The sequence below is a fragment of the Sminthopsis crassicaudata genome, chromosome 6 (genome assembly GCF_048593235.1).
Source record: "Sminthopsis crassicaudata isolate SCR6 chromosome 6, ASM4859323v1, whole genome shotgun sequence".
Classification (NCBI taxonomy): Eukaryota; Metazoa; Chordata; class Mammalia; order Dasyuromorphia; family Dasyuridae; genus Sminthopsis; species Sminthopsis crassicaudata.
Window position 1 is genome coordinate 73,217,802 of NC_133622.1, and position 20,428 is coordinate 73,238,229.

General features: G+C 35.6%; 1 protein-coding gene across 3 annotated transcripts in view; it reads left to right on the top strand.

The window, feature by feature from the left end:
• The window catches only part of SMAD1 (SMAD family member 1), a 93,440-nt gene that overhangs the window by 21,682 nt on the left and 51,330 nt on the right, over nucleotides 1-20,428 (top strand). For all 3 annotated transcript variants that reach the window (XM_074275465.1, XM_074275466.1, XM_074275464.1), the window contains exon 2: nucleotides 18,721-19,309. In XM_074275465.1, coding sequence (XP_074131566.1) covers nucleotides 18,910-19,309 — 400 coding nt within the window. In that variant the 5' untranslated portion in view covers nucleotides 18,721-18,909. The remainder of the gene's footprint in view (nucleotides 1-18,720; nucleotides 19,310-20,428) is intronic.

Genomic DNA, 20,428 nt, shown 5'->3' on the forward strand with positions numbered 1-20,428 from the left:
TAGACAGCAAAAATAATCTGGTATCTATCATATCTTTTTTAGCAAGGAAGTAATCTGCTTTATCATTTGTCCTCTAGAATTATATTGTATTCATGGGAATTCTTAAATCTTTTGGAATTCTTTGTCTTTTCAATGTTGTTTTGGGCTATGAATTATTCTCTTGATTCTGCTCATTTCATGTAGGAGTATTAGCTCCTCCAAATTTTCCTACGTTTCTTGAAACTTTTTCTTTTCTGGTTTAATAATATTTTGTGTCTTGGGAGAGAAAAAATCTACAATGGGGAAAATTTATTATCCCGTAAGAATTTAAAATTAAGCTTCAGTTATCCACAGCAAATCCTGGGCTGACATTTACCTATTACTCAGCATGTTTTGGGATCATCTCTTTTACCTGGACAATTAAATAGTATTCTATTAATTTGGCAAAGCAAAACCTTGTCACATTTCAAAATGTATAATTCTTTTTTTTAAAAAATTTTTTTTTATTCATTTTTCCAAATTATCCCCTCCCTCCCTCCACTCCCTCCCCCCGATGACAGGTAATCCCATACATTTTACATGTGTTACAATATAACCTAGATACAATATATGTGTGTAAATCCCATTTTCTTGTTGCACATTAAGTATTAGCTTCCGAAGGTGTAAGTAACCTGGGTAGATAGACAGTAGTGCTAACAGTTTATCAATTCCCAGTGTTCCTTCTCTGGGTGTAGTTATTTCTGTCCATCATTGATCAACTGGAAGTGAGTTGGATCTTCTTTATGTTGAAGATATCCACTTCCATCAGAATACATCCTCATACAGCATTGTTGTTGAAGTGTACAGCGATCTTCTGGTTCTGCTCATTTCACTTAAAATGTATAATTCTTAAAGAAAATTTACCATTTGGAATTATTTAGACTATTGATCTCAATTCATTCTTGGTCTAGATTTCATCAGTAGGTGAAACTATTATAGTGGTCCTAACTATACAGCCTAGAGTAGTGGTCCCTCAGCTAATGTAAGACAAAGACATTATTTATGATTTCCTGACTTTAAGACTACCATCTACAATGGTATCGCCCAACTCAAATAGAAATGGATTCTATTAAACTTTATATAAGGATCTCTACAGGTTAACTATTATCTTAGAAAACCACCTATTATCTTTGTTCCACTATATTATTATTTATTTTGTTACATGTCTGCCAATTTCATTTTAATCTAGTTCAGGTTGCTAAGGGGAATGTTTCCTACCTCTGGTCTACATCATTATACTCTATTCCATTAATGTCTGAAAAAGTGAGTTGATCTTGTTGAAGGTTAGAATAAAATCAGAACCCATAAGAAAACGGAAGAAACAGAGATTGATCCTTGCCTAGTGTTATCACTAAAATGAAGCAACTAGAGTATTAAGAACAGCAGGGTACTGGCATTCTTTTGTTTCCCTTGATATAGCATCTTCTTGGTTTGCTTCTTATCTTCTTTCTAACATCTCTTCTTCATATTACACTTTTCCACCCCTGCGTATTCTATTCCTTAGTCCCCTCTATACAGCTATACTTTTCCCTTTGATAATGTGGCCACTCCCAAATAGCTTAAACAGCCACTCATGAGGACAATGTGCAACCCTGAGTCTTCAGTCCTTAACATTATTCTTAGCTCCAGAATTATCTATTTCATCATCTTAATTTGGTTGTCTCAATGGCACCTGCTCATGATCTTCTCATCTAGTTTGTGTTAATTATTTGGACTGGCATTGTCTCAGATTGTAAGCTTTTGAAGGTCTCATCTCCCATTTCTCCACTCCTTACCACTGTACAGTGATAGCTGCATGCTTGGTAAATAGCTGTTGAGTTGAATTCTGCTCTGGAAGCAAAAAAAAAAAAATAATAATAATAATAATGTAGGAAAGGGTGGAAAAGGTTAGTGGTTTGAGATGGGACAGAATAGAAGATGCAACTGACCTCTTAGTAAGTTGTCACTTATTCTGAAGTTACTTAAACCAGTAGTTCCTTTAAGATTTTAAATATCTGTATTTGTTTCTTCTTGTTCTTCTTAGGACAAATACTATGAAAGAAATTGACCCTTTTCCTGTCTCCTAATTCTTGGACATAAGTCAGCTTGAGATAGAGTTTCGAGTCCAGTGCTGAGTTTAACATGAGAAGCAGGTAGTTGTTGAGTGTCATGTGGAGCAAGGTGAAATTCTGGCTCATATTAGAAATTTTGGTTTCTGGAGCTACTTCATCTTTAAAGTTTAATGGTTAGTATTACAAAATAGAAAAGGAGAAAAGAGAAGCATGTTTAACTCTAGGACAAGGGTTCTTAACCAATGGTCCATGAACTTAAAAAAAATAATAACTATATTTCAGTATAATTGGTTTTCTTTTCAATCTTAATATTTTATTTTCTGCATTATAAAGACATTCTGAGAATGGGCCCCATTGTCTTCCACAGGCTGCTGTCCCCACATCTAGTCCACTACATTATTCTTTCCAGCTATTAAGCAATCTCTAAGTACTACCCTCTCCCCACATCTCTTTATAGCTCCCCAAAAGGCATCAATAAACAAAAATGTCTTGGTTCCTAGGATCTTTATTTCTTATCCTATTGATCATCCCCAAGGGAGATAAATACTTCCTATTCTTCTCACTTGGAAAAGGGATCAGTTTTTGTTTTGTTGTGTTGTTGTTTTTTTTGTTTGTTTGTTTGTTTGTTTTTCCCTCTCCAATGGTTTCCTAATGGTATGACTAACATACTCTTGCTTTTTTCTTTTTGATTATCCCTACTAATTTGATGCAAGAAAGGGTTTGATTTGGGGAAGAAAGGGGTCATTTGGAAGTGATAACAATTTTTAAAAGAGCTCCAACAAAACATGATTTAAAAAATGAATCGGTGTAGTCTTTTTCCAGAGAGGTTTTTACATGCATATATACATATGCATATGTATTTTATATCTATATAATCTAATACAAATTATACAATCCTCAAGATTGGAGAAAACTGACTTAACAAGTGGCTTGTATGAAAAACTCTTCTCAACATTGCTGTTCTTCCAAAACTTTGCTTGTTCTAACAAAATTATTGTTCAGAAGCTGAGAGATCACAGTACATTACCCACTTCTCTTATCTGAAGTTATCTAGAATATCATATTGGTTTGAGATGTTACATCTTAAGAGAAAGATTCCCAATTTGGAACATAATTAGAGGACAGTGTGATAGGAAGTGGTTTTAAATTCTTCCTTTGAGACAGTATTTTGGAGGGATGGATGTTTTAGTCCAGAAATGATAACATAGATTGGGCCTATAAACATCTTTAATATTTTTAATTGCCATAATCAGGAGCAGGATTTAAATTTTTGGCTTGATGACAAAGGAGATCTGGAATAAAAGGAAGGTACATTTATGCCTGATATGAGAAAAAATTTCCAATTAGAACTGTTCCAAAATGGTGGAGCAAACTGGTTTCCATCGAGATCATTCTTGAATAGGATGGGAGATTGGGCTAGATTTACGTCTTATCACAGAATTTCAGAATTTGAAAGGACTTCAGAAACCAAGTAGTGGACCATATTGACAAGAATTACTTCCACAAAATCCAAGGCAAGCTGTTATCCAGTGAGGTGAGTGGGGGAGGGCAGACCCTTGGGATAGATAACTCATTGTTTGGAAAACTAAATTTGCATCATATCTTCCCAATCCTTCTAGTTTCAATCTCTCGGAGCCATTCAAAACATGTCAACCCTTTATACATTTGAAGATAGTGACCATATCTCTTTCTCGATACCCATTCCCTTTTCCTAATACACATTAAACACACCCCTTCCAATTTTAACAAGTAGACTAGGGCACACAACATACAATTTAAAAACTGATGCAAAGTTAGTTCAGATTTTCTGAATGTTACTTTTGCTTTTAACATAGTTTCTTCATTTAACTGTGAAAAATAATTTGTTGCAAGATTAGGGGAGGGTAGTAATAAGGTATTTTAATTTCAGAAAGCTTAAAATGAATGTTTTTAAGAGTTTAACTATCGTGTTAAGATACTTCTCCTTTAAAGGCCATAATTTGTCTAATATATCTGTTTTCTCATTTCCCCACATAAGTGGGGTTTGTTTCTGTCCTTATAGCCTCTTTTAAAACTGCATTTGTATTAAAAAAAATTAGTTAACTTTTGAAAAATTCCTGAGTGACAAATTAACAAGTTTTATTCCCCTCACCTGTGAAGGAAGCAGCCCCACCCAGCTTTACTGAATGAGAAGGGAAGTGATTTTTTCAAATGATAAAAAAGAAATAAAATTCCATGCCCTTCCCAGAGGAGGAGTCCAACAATTGAGAGAGGAGTGAGACCATATGTTGGTTTGTAAAAGGATATAGCTTGTAAAGATGTTTCCTTTGCTGCCTGTGATGAATATGGATGTGTTTCCCTTCTAGAGGGTCCCCGATTAAATGATGCAATTAAGGGCTGAGCTGACAGAACTAAATATAGGAAGAAGGTTTGGGCTATCCTGCCTTTGTGTATCAGCACACCCTTACAGATGTGTGCTGCTGTTGTAAACAGCACCTGTTTGGTGAAGAGTTCAAAACGTCAGGAAAGGGGAAGGATCTCAGGAAAATGAGGCACATCAGGACTTTTATGATAAAAGGAAAGTCAGATTTCTCTTACAGATAGCCACCCTTTTCCTCCTCCTCCCCATTTTTACCCATGTACTTGGAACTTAGAACATGCTTGTTTTGTTTTACTGGTTAATGGTTTGCCTTCTTAATAAAAATGGAATCTTCATAACCGGTCACTAGCGAAAATTTTCCTCTTGGTATTGTTTGCAGATTATAAGGTTTTTTAAAAATTTCTTTTAATTTTAAGAGTGACTTAATCTAATAGGATGGGTATTTGAAAAATCATTTTTGTGACTAATGATTAGTTGTAATCTTCCCACTCCTATCTACCAACTCCCTTAAAGCCCTGAATGATTTAGAGAATATATATATATATATATATATATATATATATATATATATATATATATATATTTAAAGTTCCTTTCGTTTCCGGCAGTCTTTCCCCTCTTTGAGGAAACAGACACTTAAAGGACTGACCACCAATCAGTTCTGGAGCTGAGGGTGAACCGAGATTGACTCTTGTGTGTGTTCTGGAGCCATTGGCAGCTAGAGATTTCAGAAAGCTGTGGTATAGATAGAAGGAGGTTTTTCCATTCTGTTTCTAAGTCAGTGAATTACGGAGCGTGCAGATAGAAAGACATTTGTTTGGGATTTGGAGGGAGCAAAGAGGTAGATGGGGTGGGCTTCCTGTAGTAAAGATGGAGGTGCAGAATCTAGTCTACATGTGTATAGCATCTACTAAGTGTTCTTGTCTTCAAGAAGTTTAAACTCTAGAGGAGGTCCTAGTACAACAATAATATGTTTAAACACAGATAGACAAATGTTCATGTAATTGTATACCCATAAGTATTTATCAATCCACTCCAGTTTTATTCAGAGAACCCAGGGTACTTTAAATAAAATGGTTTTAAAATGTCATCCAAACAAAGAATTCATATGATTGAAAGCAGAATTAGAGTTATATTTACTCCACCAGGGTGGAACTGAGAGCAGTGGGTAGACTTTGCCTGGGCAGATTTCTTTTGGCAGATTTGTAGCAATTAGAGCTCTCCTGTCCCGTGGGATGGGCTGATTCTGGAAGGAGAAGTTTGAATCGCACTGGAAGTTTTCAAAATAAATTTGTATGCCAGTCGCCATTTTTGTAGGGAAGGTTCCTTGTTTCAGTATGTGTTGGCTCTTCTCACTTGGGTCTTTCTTTTCCAGTTGCTGCATTATCCCACCGCATCTGACTCACTGTTCTGAGAGACCTCACTGAGTGTCTCTGGCCGGTGATTGATTCTCAACCACACAATCCATTCTTCATTTTTGTCTAAATGAGTGTGTGTATGGGCTTACAAGAAATAGCCTTTCCTTCTTAGTATTCTAGCTATTGTGTTTGACTGAGGAATAGTCACAGAGTAACTGCTGCCCTTTCATTATGGGCTTGAAATAGAGTCCCCAACTAGGATTACTGAGGGGGGGAAGCTACTAGCTTCAGTGCCCAAGGTGCATGGGCCAGAGTTGTAGTGCCTAAAAGAACATGAAGATCATCAAAAAGCAGTCATGTCCGGGGTCTCAGTAAAGTTATTGATTTGGTTTTTCTTCTAGATGGTAATGGCCATTCTGAGATCTCTTGGTATGTAGCAGGTTTTCATGACAGGAAAGGAACTCTGAGGAAGACAGGAAAGGATGGTCATTAAAAGAAGCCTGAGAGACCATTTGTTGGGAAGGGAGTTCAAAACTTTACCTTTTTCAGGTATAGTTTGGACTGGCCAGTCCTTAAGATATCCTGTCCAGTGCCAAAGTTCCTAGATTCCTACTTGGAAATAAACTGAGAAGAACTTTGAACTGAAGAGCAGAAGAAGAGGGAAATGGGAATACTTTTCTTCCTTGGTCTAACTAATGTGCATCTTTGTGTGCAAATTGAGTAGGAAAGTTAGGTACTTTTTATTTAATGTGGGGAGGTATTTGAGTGAAATTTCCTGATACCAAGGGATCTTGGGTAAAAGTACTGTAGAGAATAATTGCTGTTTTGTGGCCAAATAAGTTATGTATAACTGTGGCAGAATACTACTGTGTTGTGAGAAATTGTGAAGAGGATGTTTTCAGGGAAATCTGGGAAAATTTGTATGCACCTGTGTGCAGAGTAAAGTGAGCAGAATCAGGGGAACAAATTATATAAAGACAACAATATTGTAACTCTGATCAGGGTAATCAACTAGGATTCCAGAAGACTAATGATAAACATACGTGCTACCTAACTCCAGTCAAAGACTCAGAGCTCCTCCTTCCCTCCCTTCTCACCCTCCCTCTTTCTCTCCCTCCTTCCCCTCCTCCCTCTTTCCCTCCCTCCCTCCTTCCTCCTTCTCCCTTCTTCTTTCCTCCCTCCTTTCCTTCCTCTCTTCTTTTCTTTTTTTTTTTTCCTCTCCCTCCTTCCTTCATTCCTACCTACCTACCTACCTACATACATTCCTATCTCTCTTTCTTGGAAATGGCCAATGTGGAGATTTATTTTGCTCAGCTGTTCATGTTTGTAATGGGATTTTGATTTTCTTTTGTTCTCAACCGAATGAAGGAAGAGAAGGCAATTGTTAAAGAAAACAGTTTTAAAAGGAGAGGGTAATTATTATTTTGAAGAAATGATTGAGAGCTATAAAAGAATTTAGCTCTTTTATATCTCCCTGTAATAATCAAGCAGTACAGAACCCAGTCAAGAGACAAATAGACATTTGTATGAGGAGATTTTTTTAATTACTAATTAATTCTATTTAAATTTCCATAGATACCTACAAGTATAGAAATATAAGCAAGAGCCTAAGACATAGGATAAGGAAAATCTTCATAAGCTGATGATAATAATAATAATTATAGCTAGTATTTATTTAGCATCTTAAGGTTTGCAAAGTGCTTCGTAAGTATTATCATAGAATTAGAGATAGAGTTCCCTTATTTTAGGGCCGTGGAAAATGAGGGTCAAATTAAGGAAGTAAAGGACCCTTGTCCTTTGATTTCAAATAGCATTTCCCATCCCATCTCTCCTCTGAACTGTTCATATGTATGTAACATTCTTTTATCTTGAGTGCTTACTTAGTCATGGTCTTCTGGCTGACCATAGATCTTTGATTTTTTTCTTCCCTCTCTGAGATTTGTAGAATCTTCTATGATCAGTTTTCCTTCATTTAGAAGGTACAATTGCCCTCTCCCCTTTTTTTTGAGTGGAGATGGAGTGTTGGCTAATAGGATCATTGTGTCATAGATTTCTTATGGACTCTTAAATCTAATGGCTTGTCCTTTTAATATTTTACAAAGTACATAAATTATCTCATTTGATTCTCTCAACAAACCTCTGAAGTAGATGCTGTTATCATCTCCATGATAATAAAAATGGAAATAAAGTGACTGGTCAAGGTCACATGGATTGTCAGTGTTTAAGGTAGGTTTGGAGCTCACACCTTTCTGCCACTCTAACCCAGTCCCTTATTATGGATGGCAGAACTGAGTTTGGAGAGAGGGTAAACCAATTGTTCAAGCTCATACAGGTAGTGAGTAGCAGTGTCAAGACCTGGACCTAAGTTCTTCCTACTAGACTCCAAAACCCAGCGTTTTGTTATTCACATTCATTGCCTAGGACAAGTGGCAACATGTGTAGCTTGGGGATCTTAAGAGAGTCAAATAAGCTTAAAAATAAATGTGTCATTTTTGATGAGAAGGGCTTCTAGACTGGAATTGGAGCCTTGTAGATCTTTTTTGACCCGTGGGTCTTTAATTAACCAAATTTTGAAGATAAGCAAGAATTGGATAGAGATAAGTGTTTGGGGATAAACAGGAACTGATTCTATCCAAAGTAACAGCTAGTAAGATAATATAAGCTTGTTAGGCCTTGGAAATCAGTCAGTCCATCAGAAACTAATTATGTTGTGTGGATGACACCCCAGCTGCTCATCAAATCTGAATCTTGCCAAGAAGCAACTAGGAAAAGACTTGAAACTCACCATTTTGCTAGATCTAATCCCTTCCTCCTCTAGTCCTTCCCAATCCTCCCTACAACCATCTATTTCCTTTTCCTCTGACCTTCTGCTATCTTGCCATCCCTAAGGGATCTCCCTTCCTGTACAGATACAAGACAACTAGAGAAAAGCCATAGAGTCAATGTTTAAAATAGTTAAGAGACAAAGATGGTGGTAGAACGATGTATAGCTAGGAATTACTGTGATGCAAAACATCACCCCCCCAAAAAAAATGTCCATTTAAAAATTCATTGACTTTTTTTTTTCTTGAAAAATGATTGTGGTTTGTATCATAGCCATTTACTAAGACCTTTCCTTCCCACCCCATCCCAATATTTTTTCCTTTACTGAAATATTCACATGAATCTGTGAGGTCATATATTTGTAAAGTTCCTCCTACTAGTTCCTTAGCTGTTCATTTTTAAAGTGGAATACACTTATGACCTATGTCTTAGGATATATTTATGGACATAGTCAGCATGTAATTTGTTTGCTTAACTATACAGATTTCTTGTAAGAGTTTTGTTTTTCAATGCCTGGAATTGTAAGAGAGAGATGGATTTTTATCTTGAAGATTAATTTAGAAAATAATAGTGAGGGAGAAAATAATTGATCTAGAGTACAAACGATAAGCAAATTTAATATTTAATAAACTGCTCCTCAAACCCAGTATTTACATAAGCCTTTGTTATTTATTTGTCCTCTCCTGACTATTCTAGGCCCAGTTTGTTATAGACTTTGCTAGATTTTTTTCTTGATCTCCAAGGGGAAGAGCATCTTGTCTAACCCCACCTGTCAGTGATTCTTTCCACATAACCAGCCTATCTTCTCTTCCTTATCATACAGTTCCTTTTATTCCTGGTCTTCTCTGAAGATCTTTCTTCAGGATATAAGGTTCCTCCAGTTCACACCCAATTTTGACTTTCTCTTATAACAAAGAAAAACAAAGGATTAAGCAAAACTAATCAACCGAGCAACATTTGCTGAAGCATTCTAAGCTGTTTCACATCTCTCCTGAGACATAGGTATTTCATCATCAGGAACCAAGTTTAGTCATTATATTTAATCTTTCAGTACTGTCATTTACTTTATTGTAATCCTTATGTATATTTTTCTCCTGGCTTTGCTTTTTTTTTTTTTTTTTTTTTTTTTTTTTTTGCCATGCGTTTGTTGGATACAAACTTTTCCCTTGTATTTCTTCACTGCGAGTTTTACTCCAGTCTCTTTCCTAGTTATATCTGAAAACATTGATCTTGATAGTGTTACTACCCTTCTATTGTGACCTTCATCTCTATGAAAGGAAATGATACTGTTTCTATTAAGAAAAGTTTAAGTCAAAAATTGACTAAACTTCTTTAATTCTAGCAGATTGTTTCATATATTCCACTTCAACCCACTTGTTCAAACCAACTCCTACAGTTCCCAAGGGATGGGTGTACGTGTATATGTGTGTGTGGGGGGGAGTGGGGGCTATTATTATCATTCCCATTTTATATTTGCATAGTTTAAAAAGCTAATGTAAAAAGTATACTACATCAAGCTTACTTGGAATTGAGCATAGAATGTGTGTGTTTATAAACCTATATAAAACCTCTTTCAGCCTCACTTTTCCCATATGTAAAATGGGAGTGATAACAATAGCCTCCACCTCACAGGTTTGATGAAAGGATCAAATAATAGAATATATGAAAAGCACCATATGAATTTTAAAGAACTAGCTAAATACTATTGAGTTACTTTCCTCCCTTGGGACTCAGTTTCTTTAACTATGAGATGAAGGTGACAGATTTGGTTTTCCTAAAATCACGTCTAGCCTAAAATCTCCTGCTTCTAGTTTTGGAGTACAGAGAACCCCATTATTTGCTGTCCCTTTACAGCCAAGGGTTCTGAATCTGTTTTGTGTTGTGGACTTCTTTGGATGCCCAGTAAAACCCTTCTCAGAAGAATTTCTTAAATGCATAAAATACCTGACAAAAGAGATCAAAAGCTGTTTAAAATAAAAAGATCATTTTTTTCCTTCACCTAAATCAGCACCCCATCCCCTAAAGTCTCTCTGTAGTATGTTGGCTTGAGAAAGGAAATGAAAGAGAATAAATAATACATGAGGAGTGAGTGCTTTAGAAGGAAAGAATACTTGAGATCTGCTCAGATATTTAAATTTATTTATGTGAGAATATGAATCTTAGGCCATAGAAAACTTTCAAGTTGCCAGAGCTTCAGGGCAGCTGATTTTTATTACAGTCCCCATTCTCTGGAAGAAGCATGTACTTCTCCATAGTATTGTTGTTTGCTAAAGTTTTTTTTTTTTTTTTTTTTTAATTTTATCCCAAAGATCCTTGAGAAGCTTAGAATGCTTTGACATCCCACGTCATTATAGCATTCCAAGGTTGTGGTAGAGTTTAGGTATGAGCTCCAGTTTTATCGTGGAGATCATGCTTTTGCTAATGGTTTCAAGTTATTGGTGAAGCTTCCCAAAATAGAAATTCTGTTTTTGACTTAGAAATGTGGAATTCCTGATTAACTAGAACAAACTCCATGTTTGTCTTTCTATGGGGAAAGCCATTGTAAATTTCCCTGTAGTTTCACAAGCATTTATCATTAAGTACCTAAAGGCTGGGCCTCATGCTAGGTGCTGAATCTACCAAAGTATGAATGACATAGTTCCTGCCTTTAAAGTAACTTTAAAAGTTACTTACTCTAGGATATATAGACAAAGGGAGAGAGCCTGGAAATCACAGACCCAGGTGAGTCAAAGCAAATTAATATTAATTTTGAAAGGAAAAAGCTCGAAGTTGCAAATCTGAGATTATTATAGTGGGTACTTTGTAGCTACTTTTGCAATCTGTTTATTGTCAGAAGCAAAAAATAAGGATGGGAATTTTTAAAAGAATATTTTAGTGAAGATGTGGTTTTCTTCATTGAGAATTGTTAAGAAAATCACTTCTTAACATTCTTGATCTTTTGCTGTGAATTTTTACCAATTGCTACTAAGGACAGAAGAGTGATCCTAAAAAAAAAATAACAATTTCTGTTGTACTATATATGACATTTTAGTTGTTACATTAAGACTGGACCATTTCTCTTATGTCATTTTGATTCTAAAAGACATTTTGAGCTCGGTTTGATCTCTACTATCCCTTTTTATGGTTTTGGTGTCTTATTTCATTGGACAATTCCATCATTATTTAATGCAAACTTTTAAAATCACAAAGTTCCTCTTCTATGAAACTGATCCAGGGGCCACTTGGATTATTACTATATACTTTGCTACTATTTTCTCTAAGGATGGTAGAAATTGGATTGTTGTAGAACTTCTTAGCTGAAGTTAGAATGATTTTCTTTCAAATCTTTTGTGAGAATTAGGTGTCTAGTATCTGAGGAGTCTTCGTTTTGTGGATGAATATTCACATTTGCTTAATTCTTTGTTTGCAAAGAACCTCAGATAAAATCCTCTCCCTTTGTAGAATTGACAAATTAAATAGTAGACTAGTGTATTTTACCTTAGTCCTTCCTTCTCCATTCAGAGAACCCCAGGAAAATGTCCAAATTAAATACACACTTCCCCTTTGCTAGGGTACTAAAACTTTTTCTACTTTGGAACTGTACTGTCAGATTTTGTGGTGAAGCTGTTCTGAGTTAGAGAATATTTTCAGATAATGATTCATTTTGCTTTCAATTTAAACTTAAAAGTTTTGAAGTTGGAAGAAACCTCAACCAACATTAAGCACCTATAATGTGCCATAAATGAGGAAACAGAGATTTAAAAAAAAAGTTTGCATCGTGAAGTTGGGAACTGAAAAGTTAATATAACACAGATAAAATAATTTCTACTACAAGGAAAATGAGGGATAGAAGCAATTTGAATGGTGAGGGAGAGGGACAGTTCCAGGGATGGCTTTATGAGGAACTGAAACCTGAAGGAAGGATTCAGAGGGGAGAAGATGGGAGCATTTGTCCTGTCTAAGATTGGGAAAAATGCAAGGAGCCTCTGATGGTACATCTGGAAGCAGCTTACAGCTCACTTCAATGAATCCATCCTCTCCACTCTGTTGTCAAATTGATCTTTTTAAAACGCAGGTCCAGAAACAATTAGATGGCTCAGTGAATAGAGGGAGTCAGGAGTACCTGAATTCAAATTTGACCTCACACATTAAATGCTATCTGTGTGATTCTGGACAAGTTGCTTAACCCAAATTATCTCTCCAAAAAAATAAAATAAAACTCAGGTATGAACAATATTCTCTCTCTCTCTCTCTCTCTCTCTCTCTCTCTCTCTCTCTCTCTCTCTCTCTCTCTCTCTCTCTCTCTCTCTCTTTCTTTCTTTCTCACACACACACATGCTCAACACTCATACAGCAAATTTCAGCCTTTTACTTTTAGGACAAGTACCAAATCCTCTGGCTTTCAAGTCTCCTTTCAGTATTCATAGCCTCCTATTTCTGTATCTCTCCTCTTAAGATTTTCACTGGCTGTCTCTCTTTACCTCTGCCTCTCAGCTTCCTAGGCTTTCTTAAAGTCTCAGCTTAAATCCAGCTTTCTGCAGAAAGCCTTTCTCAGCCTTCTTTAGTATGAGTGCCTTCCCTTTGAGGTTACCACCCATTTACTTTGGATATCTTTTATTTGTATCTATGTTATCTCCCTGACTAAACTGAAATTCTTGAGAATAGGAACTAGTTTTTGCCTTTCTTTGCATCTCTAGCACATGATACCAGGTCTAGTGTACAAGTAGGCATTTAATAAATGCTAATCAATTGACTAATATATAAATTTTGTGAAGTATACCAGCATGAAGTAAGGCTGTGTAAAGCTTGTTGGAACCATATTTTGGAAGACCTTAGATACCAGGCTAAGGAGTTTGTATTTTATCCTATAAAGTATGAGGGACTGTGGAAGTCTTTTGAGCTGGTGAGTGACCTCAACATCTTTGATTTAGGAAGATGATTGTTAGTATACAGATAGGCCTGTCCCAGCTGTTAGCAAAGAACTACCTGGTAGAAGATATCTAATGAACTGATAAAAGTCAGCTATAGGAATTGATTCAATTTATTATAAATAGCAGCAACCATTTTACATACAAAGAATGTGCTGAAGGCCCTTAGAAAAGTTTGTTTTCTAACTGGTTAATTAAACCCCCTCTAATCTTGTCTGGTAATCATTTATTTTATAAGCCTTTTTAGAGGTAGTACACAGGTAAATTTCAGCCCTACTTTATGCTGAAAGATTTGAAATTCAGAAGTTCCTTCAAAAGAGCTTTGGACTGAATGAAAAAGGAGAGGATTCAAAATATTTGTTGTTGGTGAAGAAATCCCTCACCTTGTCATTTCCCTTCCCCCCCTTTTTAATAAGATCTTCTCAGATCTTTAATCTCAGATTATTAATAAGAAGTTCTCAACTTCTACCCTGCCCTCTAGGAGTTTGATTTGTGATTTCGTGGTTAAGTTCTTAAGCAGGGAATGTACCCTTTTTGTTCCCTTTGGGATGTGATGGGAAAGTGAATGCCAAAATGATGGGGAAGAGGAATCATTTGCTTTTTCTAGTTTAATTGATACTAAATTGCAAAGGTCAGTTCTTTTAGAATACATTTAAGGAAATATAAATTTATTAGTTTAAAAAATTATTCTGAACTTAAGAAATAAAACAAGCATTTCCATAACAAAGTGGAGTAGAAAAAAAGATTGTTCCTGAAATTGCAACTCTGTTATGAACTTACTATTCCTTTTAAAATATGCAGCAAAGTTATTATATAACTTTCTTCATTTTTTTCCTTTGTTATACCCTCTTCACCCTAGAGAAGGCTACCATTAGACACAAATATGTGTATATACACACGTAGATATATCTATATCTATCTATACATATGTGTGTATGTGTGTACATATATATATATATATATATATATACATATATATATATATATATATCTACCTAATCACTTCTTTCTGTGCATACAGATGGCATCTTCCTTCATAGAACTTTGCAATTTGGGCTTTTATAATAGAATGACTTGGTTAATCAAGTTGTTCTTAAAACAATATTGCTGCTACTCCAATGTTCTTTTGGTTCTGCTCATTTTGCTCTCATTGTTTCATGAAAGGCTGTCCATGTTTTTCTAAGATCATTGAGCTCATCATTTCTTCCAGTATAGTAGTATTCTATCACATGCATACACCATAACTTGTTCAGCCATTCCATAATTGATGGATATCCCTGCAATTTCTAGTTTTTTGCCGCCACAAAGAAAACTGCTATAACTATTTTAGAATATAGAGGTTCTTTTCTTTTTACCCTAATCATCTTGGGAAACAGATCTAATAATGGTATTGCTAGGTCAAAGGGTAAATTTACCAGTTAATTAAAGTTATGATTGTATAATGAGTCATATCCACATGTACTTTGTTTTATGTAGCTGCCTCTTATGTGTCTAGATAAATTTTTTAGAAGATTTCATAGTTCTCAACCATTCCAGAAGACCCCATAGTTTCTCAGCTAAAATCCTACCTTCTGCAAGAAGCCCTTTCTGGTACTCCTCAATCTTAGAAACTGCCCCCAATTTTTTCCTCCCTCTCTACATCCTTTTTTTTTTTTTTTTTTTTTTTTTTTTTTTTTTTTTTTTTTTTGGTACATCATGGTATTATGTATTATCTCACCTTTAGACTGCCAGGTCCTTTGGGGAAGGATCTATGGTTTTTGGTTTGTTTTGGTTTGTTGTTGTTGTTTTTTTTTTTTTTCGGGGAGGATTATGTCCAAACAGGGTCTACACATGGTATAAATATGAGATAATCTCAGAGGGAAGGCACTAGAATGGGAGGTGGGGAGAGAGTGGAATGATGAAATCTGTCAGGCAGAAGATGAGATTTTAACTGAGATTTGAAGGAAAAGGGGGGGAGGGGAGAATGAGGATGGGAGGGCATTCCACAAATGGAAGACAGATTGGGAAAACGCCCAAAGTGAGGATGTGGAGTGTCTTAGACTGAGAAGTACAAGGAATACAATGTTGCTGGATTGTAGACTACTTAGGAGCAAACTGTAAGGAAACCTGGGAAGGCATGAGGGAACCAAGTTGTGAAAGGCTTTAAAAGCCCAGTGGAAGATTTTCTATTTGATCATGGAGTTAATTAAAGCAGTGGGAAATGAAGGAGGAGGGCAATATAAAACAGTCTGCTTAGGTCCTGCCTCATTTAAAAAGCTTTCTTTTAGCCAATAAAATACTTCCATTTTGGGGAGGGTATCCTGGGGTGATAAAAACCAAGAAAGAACTAGTTATCTACTCAAAACATTTTCATAATTTCATAAAAACCAGGAAGCAACCTAAGTATTCAACAGCAAGGGAACAGTTTAAAGAAATTGAGGTACATGAATGGAATGGAATACCATTGTGCTATGAGGACTTAACAAGGGTGAGGGATACAGTATAAAGGCAAATCTGTATGAAATAATTCAGAGCAGAATTGGGGCAGAAACAGTAGAATGGATAGTAGAGTGGAAGTAATAGATTAATAAATTTAATAAGTAGATAAAAGATAATGCATTGACAAAGAATCCTTCAAGAGACTTAAAGACTCTTGGGGTCTTATTGTCATAGATCTAGAGCTGGAAGAGGAAGACTACATTTAAGTCCAATCCCCCCTCATTTTACAGATGAGAAAACAGGCCTGGAGAATTAAAGTAACTCAAGATCCTACAGATAATAATAAATGGCAGATGTTTTGAACCCAAGTCCACTGGTATCAAATCCAATCGAATCCTTTTGCTATGTTGCTATACTCTTATATAGTTGTGGCTTAAAAGTTTATTAATTTATTTGAAATGAATAAGTTATAAAGTTACTTAAGTGAGTTTAGTTAGTTGAATTGATGTTCATTGTTAATAAAACTTAAAATAAGTAAAAAGCTTCATCTTCCTTATCATTCTTTCTCTTCCTTATTATCATCATTATTAGCATTATTATTATTAGATTTTTGGCTTAACTAGCTTCCTTTTTCAAGGAATAATGCTTTTTAATTCACTATTGGAATTTAATTCCAACTCATGCTGATCAATGGATCTTTCTTAATGTAGTAAAAGGGTTCTTAATTTGGGTTCTATGAACTTGTTTTTATTACTGATATTTTGATAATTGTATTTCAGAATAATTGTTTACCATTGTAATCTCATGTGTTTTATTTTTAATCATTTAAAACCAATTATTCTGAGAAAGGGAGGGGGTCTGTAGATTTCATCAGATTGTCAAAGAGATCCATGAAGCAAAAAAGGTTAAGAACCTCTGGTCTTAATGGGAGCAGGGTTAGGAAGAGAATACTTTCAGGTTCATTCCTATTGGTTATTCCTATTGGTTACATTTAGATGGTTTATTTTCACACTTGTAAGAATATTCTGGGATCATACCAGCTGCTATGTGGCCATAAAGTTGGTATTCCAAATGTGTAGTGCAGTGATGAGTGGTGTGGTTGTTAAGATTTATTATGTTTGTCATGTAATAGGTAACTGTTTAATTGGACTTAGCTTAGCAAAAAGCCCCTGTTATTTTTCACAATTGAAATAGGGGCCTAAAATTTGTCTTCAATTCACAAACACTTAGTAAGTACTTACTTTGAACTCAATATTCTCTTCCTTTCTGTTGTGAAGTTAATTGTATTTTTTTTTGAAGTCATACTGGTATATATAACACAACTAGTGTGTACAACAGTCATTCCCAATAATCTCCATTATCACTTGAACCTTCTTATATTACAAAAAAAAATTTAAGGAAAGCCTGATTATGTTGCCAGTTCCTCCTGACTTCAGGACAGGTGCTCTATCCACTGTGCCACCTAGCTGCCCCTTGCATTCCTTTTTTAAAAAAAATCTTATTCTGAATTTAAATAACACAAGTATTTCTATAACACAGTAGATCAGGGGAAAAGTGATCACACGTGAAACTGCAAATATATTGCTATTCCTTTTAAATGTATATTAAAGTTATCATGTAACTTTTTATCTTCTCTCCCCCTCAAGAGATAGTTAAACAATAGATACAAATATATATGTGCATTTTCTCTCTCTCTTCTCTCTTCTCTCTTCTCTCTCTCTCTCTCTCTCTCTCTCTCTCTCTCTCTGTCACTTTCTCTCTCTCTGTCACTTTTTCTCTCTCTCTCTCTCTGTCACTTTCTCTCTCTTTCTCTCTTTCTGTCACTTTCTCTCTCTCTCTCTCTCTCTGTCACTTTCTCTCTCTCTCTGTCACTTTCTCTCTCTCTCTCTCTCTCTCTCTCTCTCTCTCTCTCTCTCTCTCTCTCTCTCTCTCTGTCACTTTCTCTCTCTCTCTCTTCCCACACATACATTTACATATATGTAAAATCATTCTGACTACTTTTATCAGTTCTTTCTCTGGATGAAGATAGCATCTTCTTTTCTAGGTCTTTTGAAGTCAGTTTGACTATTTGTAATTGTCTAAATCAAAGCTTCTTAAATTGTGGGTCGCAGTCCCATATGGACTCATGTAACTGAATGTAGGGGTTACAAAAAATTTGGCAACAGGTATCAAATATTCTGCTAAGATTTAATTCTTTATGTAAAAATAAACAAGCATATCCATTTAATTAATATGCAAATTTGATTTCATATTTAATAAGTGATAAAGTTATATGTATACAAAAGAATCATTTAAAATAAATTTCTTTATGATTTATTGTCAGTAAATGCCCTATTTGTATGCCTGTAGACCCAGGATTGTGTAAAAACTTCTCTGGCTGAATAGGGGTCAGGAGAGGAAAAAATTTAAGAAGCCTTAGTTTAAATGACTTAATCACTTAAGTTTTTCTTGAGATGCTTAGTCATTCCTTAAACTTTGCTCATTTACTTTGTTTCCAGTTTTTTGTTTGTTACCACAAAAATGGCTGCTTTGAATAGTTTGGTATATATATTTCTTACCTGATTTTGTCTTCTTTGGATTAAACAGTGGTGGCAACAGTAGTTTTGAATGCCTTCTCATAATTTTAAATTGTTGAAATGCAAGATTTCATAAAAAATAGCATCTGTGAAAATTGGGGTTTTTTCTATGATTCTTAATCAACCCGACTTATATATTTGGATATCTGTAGGAATATTATCAAAGCACATTTTAAAAACTTGTTTCCTTTTTCTTCTTTTGTCTTGTAGGTCCTGGATTTGGGTAGAAGTCTATCTTGATTTCTTGTGGCACTGGGAATGTTAATTTCCATCTTTCAGAACTTCAGAAACGTGGTATAAAGAGAGAACAACATCTTCCTCTGTCCTTCCCAGGACTTGCTTTCTGGACATTCCAGGACTTGATTTCCCGACATATCTGGGAGCCCAAAGCACTCCATTATGAACGTGACAAGTTTATTCTCCTTTACCAGCCCAGCTGTGAAGAGGCTTCTGGGTTGGAAACAGGGGGATGAAGAAGAAAAATGGGCAGAGAAGGCTGTGGATGCTCTGGTCAAAAAACTGAAGAAAAAGAAGGGTGCAATGGAGGAATTAGAAAAAGCTCTGAGCTGTCCAGGGCAGCCCAGCAACTGTGTCACCATTCCCCGATCACTGGATGGCAGGCTGCAAGTCTCCCACCGCAAAGGGCTGCCACATGTCATTTATTGTCGCGTGTGGCGCTGGCCAGACCTTCAGAGCCACCATGAACTGAAACCGCTGGAATGCTGTGAGTTTCCCTTTGGCTCCAAGCAGAAGGAGGTCTGCATCAATCCATACCACTACAAGCGGGTAGAAAGCCCCGGTAGGTGAAACCTTATTTGCTCTGTCTATATATGTACACATTCCCCCAAGTGTATTCCTTAGAACAAAGCTTCTTAAACTGTGAGTCACGACTCTATATAGGGTCATGTAAATGAATGTGGGAGTCGTGAATTATAATTTATTTTCAGTAAATGTTTGATTTGTGTACTTATTTTATATACTTAAATATCGGGATTGTGTAAAAATTTCTTGGGCAAAAAAGGGTTGTGAATGGAAAGAGTTTGCCTTAGAAGAGTAATGATACTAAAGGTATATTGAAATGAGCATTTTCTTCTTTTTGTTATTTCTTTTTAAAATCACAGGACAATGGCAAATAACTTTTTGTGACATTTGAAATTCTTGCTCCTTCACTTGCGCCCCTTCAACATTTCACACAATTAGAAATTGAAAACTGGGTCACCTGTTACATAACTCTCACCCTGGAAGGAGAAGGATGATGAGGAAATGCCAGTTGTCCCCATGATGCCAGAACCTCTAACTTGAGTGTTTTTCTGGTTTCTAAATTTAACTTTGTATAGTTTTCAGTGAGATTTATATACAGGCAGCGGCATATGATGTGAAATCTACATTTCCCAAAGCTAGAGCCCGTGTCTACCTCCAGACTATTAATAATACTCAGAGAGATTTTATAAAAGAAGTGGGGAAAAAAAGAAAAGATATCGTGGCTTTATGGAGTCCATATAATTTGCAAAGTTCCATACTGTGATCACACTATGATTTTTTTTGGGAAGCTTTTATAGTCATGTAATTTAACAAAACAGTTTTTGCTAACCACATTTTCAGTCAGTTTATGTAAAGAAAGGGCCCAAAGGGTAAGTAAGAAGGAGACTCCATTTCTTTATAGCCCACTTAATGTTCTTGCATTAGTAGGGGCGGGCCAGAAAAGACCAAGGAAATCATCCCTATATTCCAAATCCTATCTAAGAATTCTAGTGGAAAGAGCAGTTTCATTTGTGGGGATGGAGAAAGTTGACTGCATACAGAATCATTCAATTATCTTATAGTTATTCTAGGAGAATGTCTACTATTAATATAGTTCTTCTTAAAGAGATTGGAAAAGAGATATTGCCCCCCCAAAAGATGTGCCATAGTGATAGGG